The 18,657-nt window shown below is 42.2% G+C and overlaps 1 protein-coding gene across 1 annotated transcript in view; it reads right to left on the reverse strand.

Annotated features, from left to right (window-relative positions):
• Nucleotides 1-688: 688 nt before the first annotated feature.
• The window catches only part of si:ch211-10a23.2 (Galectin-related protein A-like), a 493,745-nt gene continuing 475,776 nt past the window's right edge, over nucleotides 689-18,657 (reverse strand). The window contains exons 4-5 of the mRNA XM_028821934.2: nucleotides 9,402-9,576; nucleotides 689-1,475 (exon numbers count right to left, since the gene is read on the reverse strand). Coding sequence (XP_028677767.1) covers nucleotides 1,332-1,475; nucleotides 9,402-9,576 — 319 coding nt within the window. The 3' untranslated portion in view covers nucleotides 689-1,331. The remainder of the gene's footprint in view (nucleotides 1,476-9,401; nucleotides 9,577-18,657) is intronic.

Genomic DNA, 18,657 nt, shown 5'->3' on the forward strand with positions numbered 1-18,657 from the left:
ATTTCCGTAAAACGCCTTTAACTTTCTCTGACAGTAATATCGCGCTTCGCACTGTGCCCCGCGCATGCGCACTTCATCAGAAGACACCCACACACGGACACCTGGACGCACATAGGGATTTTATATATATAGATTAATAATAATAATACAGCTAATATACCACTCAAATGAAAATACTGCAAGTTTTGTTTTTTTTTTAAAGCATGAGGGGTGCAGATTCCAACTGGAGTACCGACTGTATAGTCACATCACGCATGCCTGTTTATCCCATATATTATTCACACATGCATGAAGCAGATCAGTGAAAGGTAAGAGTGTGCTTACATTACACATACTTGAAAGTTCTATGCTCAGCGAGGCATAAATCGGACAGGTAGCACAGATCAGGTAGTGACATCCCCATTCAACATGGCTGCCAGAGCTCAGAGCATCATGGGGTGTTGGGAAAAGTAGTTTGCCTCAGGAAGGAAAAGTGTGGCAAGCAAAAACACCAGTGAGTCAAGCAGATTTGTTGCAAAAAATGCTTTGGGAAATTTCAGCTATCAACACAAGTGATTACTAGGTAGCGGTCAAATACTTCATGTCTGACTGAATGAGCTACACCGTTCAATCTGAAAGGGAATTTTACATCACAAAAACACAGAGAGAGCCCCCTCTACCCTCACAGAAAGGATGACATCACAACACGTAGTGGTGATTGTCTTTTTATTGATTCAACGCTAACACAATAGGCACACAACCTGTTTTTAAATCCATGTGTTATATCAAAGAACATTCAGTATCCAATATATAAAAAAATTACAACAAAAAAAAAACTTTCACCACCGTAAATGCATACTAGCATCTCTGGTCTGACAGCCAACTTGAATCAGAGTCTAGTGGCCATTATTGTGTTGATTTAGCACTTCTGTTGTTTTATATTCTTTTAGGACTTGAAAGTTCAAGGATCATCAGTCCACCTATGGTAATGGACAGGCTATCTCGTTCCAAAAAAAAGTAGAAATGCTAAAAAAAGGAGTTTAATAATATATTGAGAAACCCTGTCATCTGTAAATTAAAATGACCGTCCCTAATGGATGTGTCAACACGTGGTAAAAGCAGGAAAAGTATTTGTGGGAGAAAATGGACCCAGAAGTGCGGTGTGTTGCACTTGCAGTTGGTGTTGTACACAAATACAATGCTTTCTTACTCCACTCAATAAACAAGCCGGGGTCAACAAAACAGTCCAAATATTACAAAAGTACACATTTATAAGCAAAAATACATTCACTTATTATAAAAACTGCTAAACCACCCAACCCTCCACAGTTACTGTGCTGCCAACCTCTTCCTCAGGCCACTTTGGTGAGACGCATGTCACCTGAGATCTGGAGAACATTTATAGATTGGAGTTCTTTGATGCGATGAGTAAATCCACACAACGGCTGTCCGTCCACCAGTATCCGAAACTGCTGATGCTCACAGAAGATTTCCATCTGAAAAAAAGATGAAATATCATTTTATACTCCTCTTAGGAATTCTAAATGTGTAATTAAAAAAATACAAAAAGAGGTTCTGTACACTCTGGCACAAAAACTGACAAACAGCAGCCCAATGAAAACAGCTGTGGAAATCCATCTGGTCCCATTTATCCACTACAAGGTCATGGACAGAGCTGGCATTCATGTATTACCAACTAAGTTGTGTAATGCATTACTGTATAAATTCTTATAATCATATTACAATTACTGATGCAAACTGCATGCACACAACTGTATTTTCATTTAATAACTCAGACTTTAGCCTCCACTTTTGCCTTTTGTGGATACTAACCTGATGTTTTTAACCCCCAAGACTTTTGAAAACGCACTCCAGAACCATAAAAGTCTGAAAACACCTGCTCGGCATTGCAGCGTGGATGGGTGACAAGATGGAATCCTGAAAATGCAGATTCAGATTGTGCTCTGATTGGCTCGTGCCCATTACAAAGCCTTTTCCTGATTGGATCCTACTCATTAAAACAAATCATCCCCAGAATGGTCAGCCCTCACTGAGGAAAACCATATTTCAACATAGTAGACAAAGAAGAATCGCTTTCCGTGGCACTTATTGTGTTGCTTACAGTGCATCCAGAAAGTATTCACAGTGCATCACTTTTTCCACCTTTTATTATGTTACAGCCTTATTCCAAAATGGATTAAATTCATCTTTTTCCTCAGAATTCTGCACACAACACCCCATAATGACAACGTGAAAAAAGTTTACTTGAGATTTTTGCAAATTTATTAAAAATAAAAAAACTGAGAAATCCCATGTACATAAGTATTCACAGCCTTTGCTCAATACTTTGTCGATGCCCCTTTGGCAGCAATTCCAGCCTCAAGTCTTGTTGAATATGATGCCACAAGCTTGGCACACCTATCCTTGGCCAGTTTGGCCCATTCCTCTTTGCAGCACCTCTCAAGCTCCATCAGGTTGGATGCACAGCCATTTTAAGATCTCTCCAGAAATGTTCAATCGGATTCAAGTCTGGGCTCTGGCTGGGCCACTCAAGGACATTCACAGAGTTGTCCTGAAGCCACTCCTTTGATATCTTGGCTGTGTGCTTAGGGTCGTTGTCCTGCTGAAAGATGAACCGTCGCCCCAGTCTGAGGTCAAGAGCGCTCTGGAGCAGGTTTTCATCCAGGATGTCTCTGTACATTACTGCAGTCATCTTTCCCTTTATCCTGACTAGTCTCCCAGTCCCTGCTGCTGAAAAACATCCCCACAGCATGATGCTGTCTCCACCATGCTTCACTGTAGGGATGGTATTGGCCTGGTGATGAGCGGTGCCTGGTTTCCTCCAAACGTGACGCTTGGCATTCACACCAAAGAGTTCAATCTTTGTCTCATCAGACCAGAGAATTTTCTTTCTCATGGTCTGAAAGTTCTTCAGGTGCCTTTTGGCAAACTCCAGGTGGGCTGCCATGAGCCTTTTACCAAGGAGTGGCTTCTGTCTGGCTACTCTACCATACAGGCCTGATTGGTGGATTGCTGCAGAGATGGCTGTCCTTTTGGAAGGTTCTCCTCTCTCCACAGAGGAACTCTGGAGCTCTGACAGAGTGACCATCGGGTTCTTGGTCACCTCCCTGATTAAGGCCCTTCTCCCCCGATCGCTCAGTTTAGATGGCCGGCCAGCTCTAGGAAGAGTTGATGGAGGCCACTGTGCTCATTGGGACCTTGAAAGCAGCAGAAATTTTTCTGTAACCTTCCCCAGATTTGTGCCTCAAGACAATCCTGTCTCGGAGGTCTACAGACAATTCCTTTGACTTCATGCTTGGTTTGTGCTCTGACATGAACTGTCAACTGTGGGACCTTATATAGACAGGTGTGTGCCTTTCCAAATCATGTCCAATCAACTGAATTTACCACAGGTGGACTCCAATTAAGCTGCAGAAACATCTCAAGGATGATCAGGGGAAACAGGATGTACCTGAGCTCAATTTCGAGCTTCATGGCAAAGGCTGTGAATACTTATGTACATGTGCTTTCTCAATTTCTTTATTTTTAATAAATTTGCAAAAACCTCAAGTAAACTTTTTTCACGTTGTCATTATGGGGTGTTGTGTGTAGAATTCAGAGGAAAAAAATTAATTTAATCCATTTTGGAATAAGGCTGTAACATAACAAAATGTGGAAAAAGTGACGCGCTGTGAATACTTTACGGATGCACTGTACCTGTATGCATCTAAATTGTGTTTTGTACAGTTTGAATGCTGCATACACGTGCAAAAGAAAAATCATTCACCAGTTAGTATAATTTTGGAATAAATCCCATGGCTGGTGTTACCATCCCATCAAAGAGTTTTCTCTGTTGATGCGCAGATGCCCAGTGTGAAAACACTAGCATGGATGATAGAGAAGATAGTTTTCATTTGAAAATGCAGTTTTTAAATGAAAACTTGGTAGCGTGGACGTAGTTTAAACTAGAAATTCATTACTTGTGCATACCATATGTTTCTAACTAAATAATATGTAACTGCCTAACAGGGTAGGCACTTCGTTTTATATAACGTTCAAGAAGGTAAGTGTGGCTACCAGGTGTGCATGATTTGCATGCACTTTTAGAGCACATTGAATTTCGCAGCACTGGTATATCTGTACCGGAGACGTACGTGTCCTTTTACATTCCTAGCTAGTTTGTTTTACTTAAAGCTTGCATTGAGGTCGACTTTCTTTTTATTAAGTAACTAGCAATGAGGGCGGCACAGTGGTACAGTGGGTAGCGCTGCTGCCTTGCAGTAAAAAGACCTGGGTTCACTCCCCGGGTCCTCCCTGCATGGAGTTTGCATGTTCTCCCCGTGTCTGCGTGGGTTTCCTCCCACAGTCCAAAGACATGCAGGTTAAGTGGATTGGCGATTCTAAATTGGCCCTAGTGTGTGCTTGGTGTGGGTGGGTGTGTGTGTCCTGTGGTGGGTTGGCGCCCTGCCCGGGATTGGTTCCCTGCCTCGCGCCCTATGTTGGCTGGGATTGGCTCCAGCAGACCCCTGTGACCCTGTGTTCGAATTCAGTGGGTTGGAAAATGGATAGATGGAACTAGCTATGACACCTGTCAAAGAGAGGTGAGAGAATAATTAAAAAATGTTTGCTAGCTCTTGACCTACGTGTATCTATTGTGCCTTTCTTTGGTATCCTTGTGTTCCTGACCCTCTCTTGACTGAAGCTCCTGCTGTCAAACACGTTCCCATAAAGGCGGCTTCTCAGACTCTGTCGTTGTTTTTGAGGCGACTTTCTCACCTCCCTTCTGCTTTCATGGCTGCCATTGTCGAAGGTGAACCTTTCAGCATGCTCCTATGTCTTTATTCCTACTTGTGTGTGTCACACTTGCACTTTCTCTTTCGTCATGTCACCAAAGCCAAACTGACCAATCAGATTGCTCAGACGGACTGGGTACACAGACTTTAGTGTTTTATTACATTCTGTAGTAGATAAAGATATCAAGCTTTACTTTGCACAGTAACAACTTTTTAGTTTTATGATGCATTGAAAGAAATTGTTTAATGGAAAGAATTTATTTCTAGTTTAAAGGATTACTCCACCTAAAAATGATTTTATTTATATGTTACTTAACCCGTTTGTAGTGATGTCAACTATTTTTAATCTCATGTTTTCATGCATATCAGAGATAACAAAGCTTCTAAAAGTATAGTCATCTATGGTGACCAACACTGGAGAACAGCAAACAAGATAAAAATGTCCATAAAAACAAATCACATTGGTTGTGTTGCATAATCCACATGTCATATGATCCTGTCATTGGCTTGCAATTTGCAAAACACGTGCATATTTTGGTAAAATACTTTTCTATAAATTCTTCCAGGAAATCAGAGCAGTGCACAAATAGGAAGACAATCCAAACAGGATCTCGGTTCTGAATCAAAAACCCACCTCTCTCATTGGTAGAGAGCCCTGTCTTCAACTCAAAAGCTTGATCCTGTTTGGACTTGGTTCCTGTTTGTGTCCCACTGAGATATTTTTGTATATAATAATACATTTTATTTATATAGCACCTTTCCCATGCTCAAGGCACTTCAAGAATATAAGAAAGAACAGCAGGGAATGCAGTATATAGCATTGTACAAACCAGATAAATAAATAAATTTGTGACTCAAACCACCTACACTTGAACACCAGCAAAACCAAGGAGCTGGTGGTGGATTTTAGGAGGACCAGGCCCCTCACAGAACCTGTGATCATCAGAGGTGACTGTGTGCAGAGGGTACAGACCTATAAATACCTGGGAGTGCAGTTAGATGATAAATTGGACTGGACTGCCAATACTGATTCTCTGTGCAAGAGAGGACCGAGCTGACTATACTTCCTTAGAAGACTGGCGTCCTTCAACATCAGCAATAAGATGCTACAGATGTTCTATCAGACGGTTGTGGCGAGCGCCCTCTTCTATGCCGTGGTGTGCTGTGGAGGCAGCATTAAGAAGAAGGATGCCTCACACCTGAACAAACTGCTGAGGAAGGCAGGCTCTATTGTAGGCACGGAGCTGGACAGTTTGACATCTGTGGCAGAGCGACGGGCACTAAGCAGGCTCCTATCAATAATGGAGAATCCACTGCATCCACTAAACAGTGTCATCTCCAGACAGAAGAGCAGCTTCAGCGACAGACTGCTGTCACTGTCCTGCTCCACTGACAGACTGAGGAGATCGTTCCTCCACCACACTATGAGACTCTTCAATTCCACCCGGGTGTGGGTAAATGTTTGTATTATTCAAAGTTATTGTTTGTTTTTACCTGTATTTTTATTACTCTTTAATTTAATATATATATATTTTTTGTATCAGTATGCTGCTGCTGGAGAATGTGAATTTCCCCTTGGGATTAATAAAGTATCTATCTATCTATCTATCTATCTATCTATCTATCTATCTATCTATCTATCTATCTATCTATCTATCTATCTATCTATCTATCTATCTGTCTGTCTGTCTGTCTGTCTGTCTGTCTGTCTGTCTGTCTGTCTGTCTGTCTGTCTGTCTATCTATCTATCTATCTATTGTGCCTTTCACTCTATCCGCCTAGCTATCTACAGAGAGCCCCATGTATATTTCACGGCTTGATTTTGTCCTGTATGTCATGTGTATTGTTAGACTGTCTATACACAGGTCCACATGTGCCTTTCTAAACGATGTCCAAACAATTCAATCTGCTACAAGTGGACTCCAATCACGTTCTAGAAACATCTCCAAGAGAATTAAAGCAAGGAGGATGCATCTGAGCACAAGCTGGAGTGCAACAACAAAGGGTCTGTATACGTCTGTGAATGAGAGATTTCAGTTTGTGATTTGTAATGAATTTGCAATCCTTTCTGTAAATATGTCTTCACTTTAGTCATTCTGAGTTATTGAGTGTAGATTGGTGGGCACAAGTGGCAAATATATTCATTTCAAATTTAATCTGCGACACAGTAAAATGTACAGAAAGTGCAAGGTTCTGAATATTTTCTGAATCCACAGGATCAAATGCTGGGCAGGAAGCCAAGCTATTATCTACAGGAAGGACAACGTGTCCTGGGACCCTCCAAGGGATGAAGTCAATACCCAGGTGCATGATACCCCTAGTTGGTGTCTTTTGATAACACATCCTAGTGTCAGAATTAACACTGCCCTCTAGTGGCATCTTATTTTCCTCCCACGTGGGCTTCTGAAGGAAAGGAGTGTCTCCTATCTATCTATCTATCTATCTATCTATCTATCTATCTATCTATCTATCTATCTATCTATCTATCTATCTATCTATCTATCTATCTAAATAAATAAATAAATAAATAAATAAAGAAAGAAAGAAAGAAAGAAAGAAAGAAAGAAAGAAAGAAAGAAAGAAAGAAAGAAAGAAAGAAAGAAAGAAAGAAAGAAAGAAAGAAGATTACGACAGTGAATTCAGAGTGAATTCAGTAGTCACCAGCCCCTTGCTATTGCTGATAGGACTGCATGAAAACGTTAGCCTACCCAGGTTGTATGATTCTCTTTACAGCCTTGTTTGTAGCTAATGGTTTTGGCTAATAAGCATAGTTTATGAGTAAAAAACTTAACGCCACTGTCTGTCTGTTACTCGTGAGCTGAGAACTTAGGTTGTTCATTCCTTATGTAACAAGAGAACGCTCTTCTGGAGTCTCCTATTGGTGGTAAACTGTGTTGACGTAAACGTTTAAAAGTAAAGACAATCCCTGCCATAGGAGTCCCAGGATGAAGTACGTGGGGTATAACAGAGACAGTGAGACAGGTAGGAGTTTACAGAAAACAGTTATGTGGCAGGTTTTCACATTTCTTCCTATCAGTCATTTACAAAAGACCATCAGGGACGGTGATAGTTGGTACCTCTCATGTTAGGTCCTGATCACACAACAAAGCAACAAAATATGAACAAATGTACACTTTTTGGGAAGAATATCCTGAACCGTGTACATGTCCGGAAACTTTTAGAATTAAACGCATGATAGCTATGTTAGTATTTTTGTTTATTGAATTGCTCATAAGCAACTAGAATTACAGAGAAACAAAAAATGTTCAATATTTAAACAAATGAAAACACTCTAAGCCTCATGTGTTGTAAAATGTACTGCCTTAGTCCAACATGCATTTCAATTTTCCATTCTATCTCTTTAATGTTTCTGTGGAAATGGAGAGGTCTGTGCACAACTAACAGAATTTTTACTTTAATTGTTAGTGAGTATGTGACACAGAGAGTACTGACACCCCTTCCGTTTAACATTTTGTTTTGTTGCAGCCTTGTGCTAAAATTATTTCAATCCATTCCTTCATTAAACAACACTCAGTACCCCTGAATGACAAGGCGAAAATGGGATTTTATACATTTTTGAAAATTTGTTAAAAATAAAAAATTGAAATATCCCATTGAATCCAGTATTCGGACTCTCTAGTCGGCGCTGAGTTGAAGCCCTTTTGGCAGCAATGCCAGCCTGCGTCTGACACCACAAGCAACACACCTGAATTTGTGGATTTTCTGCCATTCTTCTCTGTAGACCCTCTCAAGCTCTGTCAGTTCGAATGGAGACCGCTAGTCGAGAGCTGTTTTCAAGGATGTTTAATTGGGTTCACGTCTGGCTGGGCCACTCCGGGACATTCTCCTATGTCATGTTTGCTTTGTGCTTAGGGCCACTGTCCTTTTGGGAGGTGATCCTTTGGGCCAGTCTGAGGTCCACAGTTTTCATTAATGGTATCCATTCAGCTTTCTCTAAACCTGATTAGTCTTCCAGGTCCTGCCTTTGAAATCCAACCCCAGAGCGTTATGCTGCCACCTCCATGCTTCACCTTTGGAATGGTATTGCACAAGTGATGAGTGGTGTCTGGTTTCCTCCAGACTTTTGTGAATCATTGTTCTCCTAGCTTGGCTGGATATCCACAGGACATTATTAGACAACCTGTATGACCCCGTGGCAGCATGCGCAGCTGCAAGTTACACCCATCATTAGAGATTTTACCTGATATTAACAATGGCACATTTAGCCCCATTTTGGGCCACAAAATTCTTTTTTACTTGCCTCAGATGATCTTCAAGCAGGTTTCATGACAATGTAACCACTGCTTACAGCTCCACAGCTGTAATTTTGACATAGAGGTAATACTTAATGAATATCTGCACATTGTTGGGTTTTGGAAGCTACTCCGTCATGCTGCTGGGATGGCTCCAGTTCCATTCCATAAAGTTTCAACTGAATGCACTCTATTGTAAAGAGAACGTTCAGCAAATGACATTTAGACCATGACAAACAAAATATAGTAGGGGATGAAGCATGCTGCTCATGGCAGATTGCCTTATCGACCTTGAAAGCCCAGTGACGTTTTCCACAAATATCTTAATTTCTTCACATGTTCCCGTTTTGTAAGACAGAGAGATGAAACAGCTTACTTTGAAAGGCTCTCCTCCTGCGAAAGGAAAGTAAGGGATGCTCTTTTCCTCCTTGCCCCATGTCCCAGAGACTTTAGAATTTCGGATGACTGTGCGGTCTAGAAAGTTCACTAGGACCTGCAGCCCAACATCCTTTTCCTCTTCGTTGGAATTACAAGTTAAGTTCATACTAATGCTGCAAAAGAATGAAAAACAAATCCTTTTATTATTAGAGTAAACTTCTGAAAGCCTACAGGGCAAAATGTTCAACAGACAGACAATTTACGGACATAGGCCACTGGGAAATGAGACCTACGACCTTTACTGGCAGATGGAGACACGCTTAAAATAACTCATTCCTATAACATTTAAAAGCACCTTACATGGAGAAAAGTGATTTCAGGCACAACTGGAAATTCCCACGGATATTCATGTAAACAGCCAGACAGACACAGACACAGGCGGGCCAGTGTGCAGCACAGTAGGTACTAGCAAGTCATGTCTGGGAAAAGCTCCACGTGGTGACAGAGACAAAAAAACAACACTGATGTGGGGCAAACTGTAAAGATGATGGGGTTCACTTTCACCTACAGGACAGGACTCCCTGTGACGACAGAGTCAAACAAACTGAACATCCACCCAGGACAGAGGTGGAAATGTGTAGGGGGTGCTTGCATATACTTACACTGGGGGTAGAGGGGGGCAAAGTGGCTGAACAGAGAGGGAACCAGAGGCCGAGACCACTGTGTAGTATGTTGCAGTTAGATGTCAGGAGCCTGATTGCTTGCTTTGGAAAGAAGGGGTCCCACGAGGTCCACTATGTAAGGAAGACCAAGGCTGCAGCAAGCTTCTCCATTTGATGACATGAAAACGGGAGAAGTATTGGGTAAGGGTGGGTGACTTGGCCAAAAATGTATATCACAATATAATTAAAAAGATCACAGTTATAGTATATGTTAAGTTCTATAGCATGATGTGAGGTTATATAGCGCCCTGATGTGTGGAGTACAAGTCTGAGGAGGTTCTGCTCAGGCTTCATTACACACTGGTGAGGCCTCATCTGGAGTTCTGTGTGCAGTTTTGGTCTCCAGGCTACAAAAAGGACATAACAGCACTAGAAAATGTCCAGAGAAGAACGACTAGGCTGATTGCAGGGCTGCAGGGGATGAATTATGAGAAAGGATTAAAAGAGCTGAGCCTTTACAGTTTGAGAAAAAGAAGACTAAGAGGAGACATGATTGAAGTGTTTAAAATTATGAAGGGAATTAGTACAGTGGATCCAGACTGTGACTTTAAAATGAGTTCATCAAGAATACGGAATTGGGGACACAGTTGGAAACTTGTTAAGGGTACATTCTTTACACAGAGAACCACAAATACATGGAAAAAGTGACCAAGTAGTGTGGTAGACAGTAGGAATTTAAGGAGCTTTAGAACTCGACTTGATGCTATTTTGGAAGAATTAAGTGGATAGGAATGGCAAACTTGGGCGGCACAGTGGCACAGTGGGTAGCGCTGCTGCCTCGCAGTTGGGAGATCTGGAGACCTGGGTTCGCTTCCCGGGTCCTCCCTGCGTGGAGTTTGCATGTTCTCCCCGTGTCTGCGTGGGTTTCCTCCGGGCGCTCCGGTTTCTTCCCACAGTCCAAAGACATGCAGGTTAGGTGGATTGGAGATTCTAAATTGGCCCTAATGTGTGCTTGGTGTGTGGGTGTGTTTGTGTGTGTCCTGCGGTGGGTTGGCACCCTGCCCGGGATTGGTTCCTGCCCTGTGTTGGCTGGGATTGGCTCCAGCAGACCCCCGTGACCCTGTGTTTGGATTCAGCGGGTTGGAAAATGGATGGATGGATGGATGGATGGAATGGCAAACTTTGTTAGGCTGAATGGCCTGTTCTTATCCAGATTGTTCTAATATTACTGAATGATATTTGTGCATATACTTTTCAGACTGAATCCAGTTTAAGTGCTTCTGTTGGCCCATTTTCATAAGTTAAGTTTGGGCACTTCCACTGTGATGTTTCTTCCCATAAGGACAACTTTAGTCAACTAATGTAATAATGATAATAAATAAGCACCTCACAGAATTTCAGAATAAACAACAGGGAAAAGCAGGAAAAAAACAAGTTAGATACAAAATAATCAGCATAAAACACAATATAAAGATAAATCCAGGAAATGCAAGCTTTGAATTAGAATCACAGACAATAAAATACAACAACTACAAGAAGGCCTAAACAACTTACAAAAGTTGTGATTCAAATGTAAACCACCGAAGCACCTGAACAGAGAGGTCAACTGAGAGAAGCTCGTCTGTCTGATGTCTTCTGTTTTATGTACCACAAAGGAACGGAAAAAAGGAAAACAAAGGGCAGAGACTGCGGCTGAATCACTGCACCTGGTAACCCTTTGTACAGTGCCGGCTCCAGCAGGCTGCACGTTATTGGCTGTCAGACCACAATCGTGCAGTCTTGCAATTTGACAAGCCTGGCAATTTTCAGTCTTGTAAATTAACATGGCTCAGCAGCTGTGACTTACCCCATGATTAGAAATGTGGCATCGGCTTTAGTCAGCAGCCATGATGTCAAAAGGAAAAGCATTTTAAAAGATTGTGCCCACAAACTTGCACGATGTTTTACTCCTTATGCACTAAGCAGTTTTTGGCATTGTCGCAACTAAATGACATACTGAAAAATAAATGGCTATTACTCTATTTATGTAATAAAGCATCTGCAAATGGCTGAGGAGTCACACGTGCAACACTCCAATTTTTTAAAATAAATTATTTATATGATTATAAACCTTTGTTTACACCAATACCAACTAAATAAAACACAATAAAATGTGATGCTTTAGAGATTTCTTTTTAAAAACCTGGATGTTATTTACATAACCGAGATATTTTATGATGCCCAACCCTGGAATCAAGTTTGCGTGGTGTCCCAATCTCTCACTGTGCCAAGTTTAGTTCTCACACCCCTTGGCATTGCAAAGTTCTATGCTTTTGGCTCAAAGTGTCCCCCAGTACAGAAACATTTCATCTGTTGCACCTGAGCAGCCGCTCAAAACAAGGGTTACAGTTGCAGTTATATTGTTTACACACAAACACTTTATATATATCACTCTGAAGCAACACACAGACAATTTGTAACTCTACAACCTTAACTTTCAAAATTATTTTTCATGCCATTCCTTGGAACAATTGTGTTTTCCACTAGACACAGAGAGACTTTACATTTTGTCCTCTCAATTGGGTTGTTGTGCTGCAATTCACCAATCTTCTGCCTTCTTTTGCAGTTGCCCCACAATGATTTCTTTATTTATTTTTCATATTGTTGTTGCTTTTTTTCTTGCATTTCAGGTACATCCATATATTTTCATTCCAGCTTCTTCCAGTGCTGGATTACAGGGGTTGGGGTCAAAGCCTTTGCTGGTAGCCCTGGGCACAGGGTAGGAAACAGCAGTGGACAGAACCCCAGAGCTGGTCACACACACCACACACACACACACTACTGTGTCTTGGCCAATCAGTCTTGTTCACCGTATAACTACCACCCAACCCACGAAATTCTAATCATGCTCGTTTCTTTCTTGGTGGGAGGGTGAAGCAAGCGCTTTTATAAACGGGATAAAAAATATTGGTTTCTGTCCCTTTGGTGGGTAATTCTACTGTGAACAAGACACTAGCTGAAACAGAATTTTTGTGCTCATGAAACTTTCGATTGAGGTGGGGTGCAGGGGGTTCCCCATGTAAAACTGCGAGCAGCCACATGGTGTGGCTTGGCATACTTCAGTGACATTACCTCAAAGACTAGCTCCCCATGGATGTTTGCACAGTGCAATTCAGTAACATTCAACATGGAGGGAAGACCTGGGCTCCCAAGTGAAACTGCATGGAGCAGCGTGGCATGGTGCCATATTAACCTATTTATGCCGAAGGCTGAAATTTTTGTTTGTGCATGAAATCCATATTACTAACCGAGAATGGTAAACCGGAAGGCATGGACCCAGGTACACGGCGGTGGACGCAGGAGACATAGTGCACAGGCGCCTACAGCGTGCGTCTCATAAACCGCAAGCGAAGTCTGATCCACCGCGAACGAAGGAGTCACGGCTCAAAAACGAAAGAGCTCAACTAACGAAGGAGTCACGGCTCAAAAACGAAAGAGCTCAACTAACGCCACACAGAAAAGAGGATTCTGCACTGCACCCCAGAGTCAAACAGAAGACACTACGGGGTCCGCAAAGGTCCACAAAGATAGTACGGAAGGCGCAAGAAAGTATGAAAGGCGCAGGCGCCTACTACGCGCTTCTGAACTAAACGTCCACACTACACAGCATGGTCCGGGTAATAAGAATAAACGAACTCTCCATATTAAACGTACGGCATCCTCACACGTCCAAACCATATAGCATATGGGAATCACATTACAGTGATGCATCATTAACAGTACAACCACAGAAAACGCTCCGTATTAACAGTAAGTTCAATTATCCATATTACTAACGGTAGACAATGGATAACTGATAGAGTCACGGTCACGGCTCCAAAACGATCCAGCTCAACTAACGGAGCTACAATAGCGAGCCTGCATGGATAAAAACGATAAATGTAGGCGCCTACAACATGCGTCTGAAACCGCGGAAGCAAAACTGTCTTGGCTCCAAAACCAAACAGCTCGACTAACGGAGCTACAAAAACGAGCCCGCATGGACAAATACAATGAACATAGACGCCTACAACGCACGTCTGAAACTGCGGAAGAAAAGCAGGCACGGCTCCAAAAAGAAAGAGCTCGACTAACGGGGCTACAAAAACAAGCCTGCCTGGATAAAACAAATGGACGCAGGCGCCTACAACGCGCTTCTCAAACAACGCAACCAAAGGAGTCACGGCTCCAAAACGAAACATCTCAACTAACGGACATACAGAAGCGAGCCCGCCTGAATACAATACAATACAATACAATACAGTTTATTTTTGTATAGCCCAAAATCACACAGGAAGTGCCGCAATGGGCTTTAACAGGCCCTGCCTCTTGACAGCCCCCCAGCCTTGACTCTCTAAGAAGACAAGGAAAAACTCCCAAAAAAACCTAGTAGGGAAAAATGGAAGAAACCTTGGGAAAGGCAGTTCAGAGAGAGACCCCTTTCCAGGTAGATTGGGCGTGCAGTGGGTGTCAAAAGAAGGGGGTCAATACAATACAGTACAGTACACAGAACAATTTCTCAATATGGTAAGAAATAAAAAAAAAAATATATAAATTTTAGAAGTACAGAGCAGAATACAATTAATGAACATAGGCGCCTACAATGCGTCTCTCAAACAGCAGAGGCAATAGATAAACAGCAAAGAAAGGAACGACAGACGGCCGCTAAACAATTCCGCCAATTAGCTGACAACGCATTCTGTAATGAGTCCACTATTAGTGAACATTCATTAGGATTAATGAATATACTTCCTTTGTTCGTCATCTACACCTTTACACTCCAATATATCTCATACATTCATCAATGTATTTCGGGTTACCCAACACCGGGGGTAGGCGAGCGAAGCGAGCAGGGGGCAGTGCCCCCTTGTTCACATATGATGCGTAGAAAAATATAAGGAACAAGAATTTGAAGAGAAAAAAATTTTATTACATTCCATTGTTGAGTTATGTGGTGTTCCAAAATTGGAACACTAGGCAAATCCACTTCTTACATTATACATAACATATGTTACTCCAACGTGACTGTCGTTCCAATAATGGAACACGAGGCATAAATGGGTTAATACAGTCGATCTAAGAGCAGTGCCTCGTGAAAGTCTGTGCAGTGTGATTCAGTGACATGAGATGGGGGTCTCCGCATGAAGCTGCGAGCGGCAGTGTGGCATCTCGTGCTACAAATGCATTCGATCAAAGAGTGGTCCCCCGTGAAACTCTGAGCAGGTACATAAAGAAGCTGAAACTGGAAGAGCACTGCTCAGAAAACTAACGTCGGGAGAAGTGCCACAGACAGCGCCGTCTGGATATGGCGATTGAACCCATGACACTCGAACTGCATGCTGCAAAGCTTCAAAGTCAGCTAAGCGGTACTGACAAATCAAGTGAAGCCTTCCATCATCATCAACAGAGTCAAAACTGGGACTCAAGATCTTAACATCACATATCACTAACATTCTGTAACCATTTTAGGACTTTCTCAACCGTATGTACTCTTTATTTACAAGCTTCACGTCTTATTGCATATCAGCCAGACAGTCCGCATGCAGGCTCATCTCACTTGTGTGTAAAAATACGTAGAGGTGAGCTGTCACACAAGCAATATACTTCCTTTTATTTACGCACAGATGTGACCTTTAGTACAAGTGACCAATCATAGACAACTATACATCATTGGAATGGCCTGAACCTCAGCTATCCAGTGGTATTTGTGTCAGAGGTCTTATCTTATCTGAGCCTGGTAAATGCTCTGTATGCATGTGACATCTCAAATAAGAAGACAACGCACTGTCCTCTCAGTGTCCAAGTCTGTGGAGTTTGCGTGTTTCAAGTCTTTCTAGAGATTTGGGACATTTTTCATGTGGGTTTTAACTCCAAGTTATCGTATGGGATTTTGGATAAAGAAATCCTTGGACTTTGACCTTTGTTTGCACTTGATATGTGATTTACTTTTGTCATTTGCCAGGTCTTTTCCCTGTCCTTTGTGATCTGGCATTTTCCACCTCCATGGCAGAGCATTTCCATAGCCATACCTTCAACAACATCACTGCATTGTGGCCATGTTTGATCTTTAGAACAACAGAAGCATCCCGTTCCAAAGAATACAACATAAAAAACAAGCACAAAAGCACCATGAAATACAATCAGCCAGTCGTAAAGCTGCTTTATGTACAAGACAGACCGGTCCAGGCCAGGCCAGGCTGTATATGGTGGCTGTGGGAAAAATATATATTGAGGAATTGAGTTCAAATCAAAGTTATTCTGTGTGTAGGTGATTAAACTTTTCATTCCATTAGAGAAACCACAGAAGAACACAACATAGACGCACCGTCTCTCCTCCTCTCACATGTTCACTTTGTGCTTTTCATCACTTCAGGGATTGCTTGATTGGTGGGGCGGCCATTTATACAACATAAAAAGGAGTCACACCTGCAGCAATGTCCGTGTCACTATCTACAGCATTCTCAATTAAAGGCTCTGGGGGCCACAGGCATACAAGCTCCTCTAACGTCCCTCTTCTGCTTGCTAGTGAGGGAAAAGTCTGGCTTTGGTGTAAGCGAGGGTTCAATAATCCTCTCCTCAGTGTTCCTTAGGGATACTGTCAACTACCCAGATTTGACACCGTGTGCGGTCTTCGGTTCATAGTTTTAGCTGTGTCATATGGGTGTGGTGCGGTGCCTTCTGCCTCTTTTTCGGTGGCATGTTATTTCAACCAGCCTGTCAGCCAAGAGAAGCATGGGAGAAGCCAAACAGCAGCAGGAAACGCTGCAATGTGAAGATTTCAGTCCAGCCATAGATCTATGACAGACCCTCTAGACGGGGACTTCCTGCGAGTTTATTTGTAGAGAGAGGAGTTGGGGAAGGTCTGTGAGGGTGGGGGGGTCTCTTGGGTGGCGTTAGACTGAAGTCACTGAGGCTGACTGCTGAGAAGTGAACCAAGGTAAGCAAAATGATGCCAGTGGCAGGGGTGGGGACGGGGGGCAGTAGCTCAGTGTTTTACAGCTACTACTAATGTCCCATACTGAGCAGAGTGATGAGGGTCCCACTGGACAGGCAGGGCCTTCCCAGATTCTTTTCATTTTTTTTCACTGCATTATGTATTTTATTTGCTATTTTCATGTTATTTGTACACAAGCTGTCATAGTCACCTTTGCTGTTTAAGTTTTCTAAGTCAGTGGGCCATAACTATAGTGTCATCAGTTCACTGGATGTATCAGAAGTTGTACATAACTAAGTACTACACTGTATACAATATTTGTATCGGATCACTTGAGCTAGTTAGTGTTGCACAGACTCCTTACAGTCCTTGGTGGTTTTGGTGTGAAAAAGAGTGCAGCAGACCTCCGTATTAAAATTGTATTTGGTAACATTACAAAGGTGATTTAAAATTGATTAATTTAAAGCTGAAATGCTAATCTGAAGTCTCCATTAGCATCACAGTGCTGCTTCACTATAAGTGAGTCTGAATAAATGTCTACCGATTCAAAAAAAACAAAAGGTACAAATTCACTGGTCCACAAAAAAAATATTTTTTGTTTGTTTCTGGGTACTTCAGAGCATCTCTTTATTAAGTTTTTTACACTGATTTCATATATGAAATTGGAATTACGTTAGCATGTCAGGTTTGTGAAATACACAGTTTTGACACTTTAAAATATCAATACAGTAGAACCTCGGTTTGCAAACATAATTCGTTCCGGAAACGTGCTCGCTGTCCAAAGCACTCGTATTTCCCCATAAGAAATAATGGAAACTCAGATGATTCATTCCACAACCCAAAACTATTCATATAAAAATGATTAATACAAAATTTAAAGTAAAAATACATAAAACAAATTAACCTGCACTTTACCTTTGAAAAGAATCATGGCTGGTGTGAGTGAGTTTCTAAACTCTTGTGGGATTCCACCCAACAGGACGACATGTGGAAGAGCGTCCCAAAGCAATCGCAGTCTCCCAGCACTGTAGCAGTTCGCTGTAAAAGCGAATCAGAAAAGATCTCGGACATGCTATAAGCGCCTGCCGTCGATGGGTGATACAAGGAACATTATAAATGCGCAGGGCACAGTATAACTTGGCCACGACCCTGCCTGACTGCTGTGTCTGTGTATAGGAGAGCGGCAGATACCGCTACAATAAATAACCACACTGTTGCTGTTTCAAGCTGAATAAAGCTGGTGTTGCTAAAGTACTGAGACTCAGCTTCATGTTTTGGGGTGCAAGAAAGAGACTCGAACGCCACAACACACACGAGCACACACACACACACAACAGTAAACAGTATACGCTCGTACGGATGTTGACTATATGAGTGAGACACGCCGACTCAGACGGAGAATAGGAGACGATTGCCCACAATCCCGCAGCGCGAGAGAGAGAGAAGAACCATCCAATCAGTTGTGATCACATGACTCTCAGCAGACAATGCGTATACATACTACTCGTATTGCAAGACCTCGCTCGTTTATCAAGACAAAATTCATTAAATTAGCTCGTCTTGCAAAACACTCGTAAACCAAGTTACTCGCAAACTGAGGTTCCACTGTATAGTATATCAACACAATATGTGGAGTTTGG

The sequence above is a fragment of the Erpetoichthys calabaricus genome, chromosome 16 (genome assembly GCF_900747795.2).
Source record: "Erpetoichthys calabaricus chromosome 16, fErpCal1.3, whole genome shotgun sequence".
Lineage (NCBI taxonomy): Eukaryota > Metazoa > Chordata > Cladistia > Polypteriformes > Polypteridae > Erpetoichthys > Erpetoichthys calabaricus.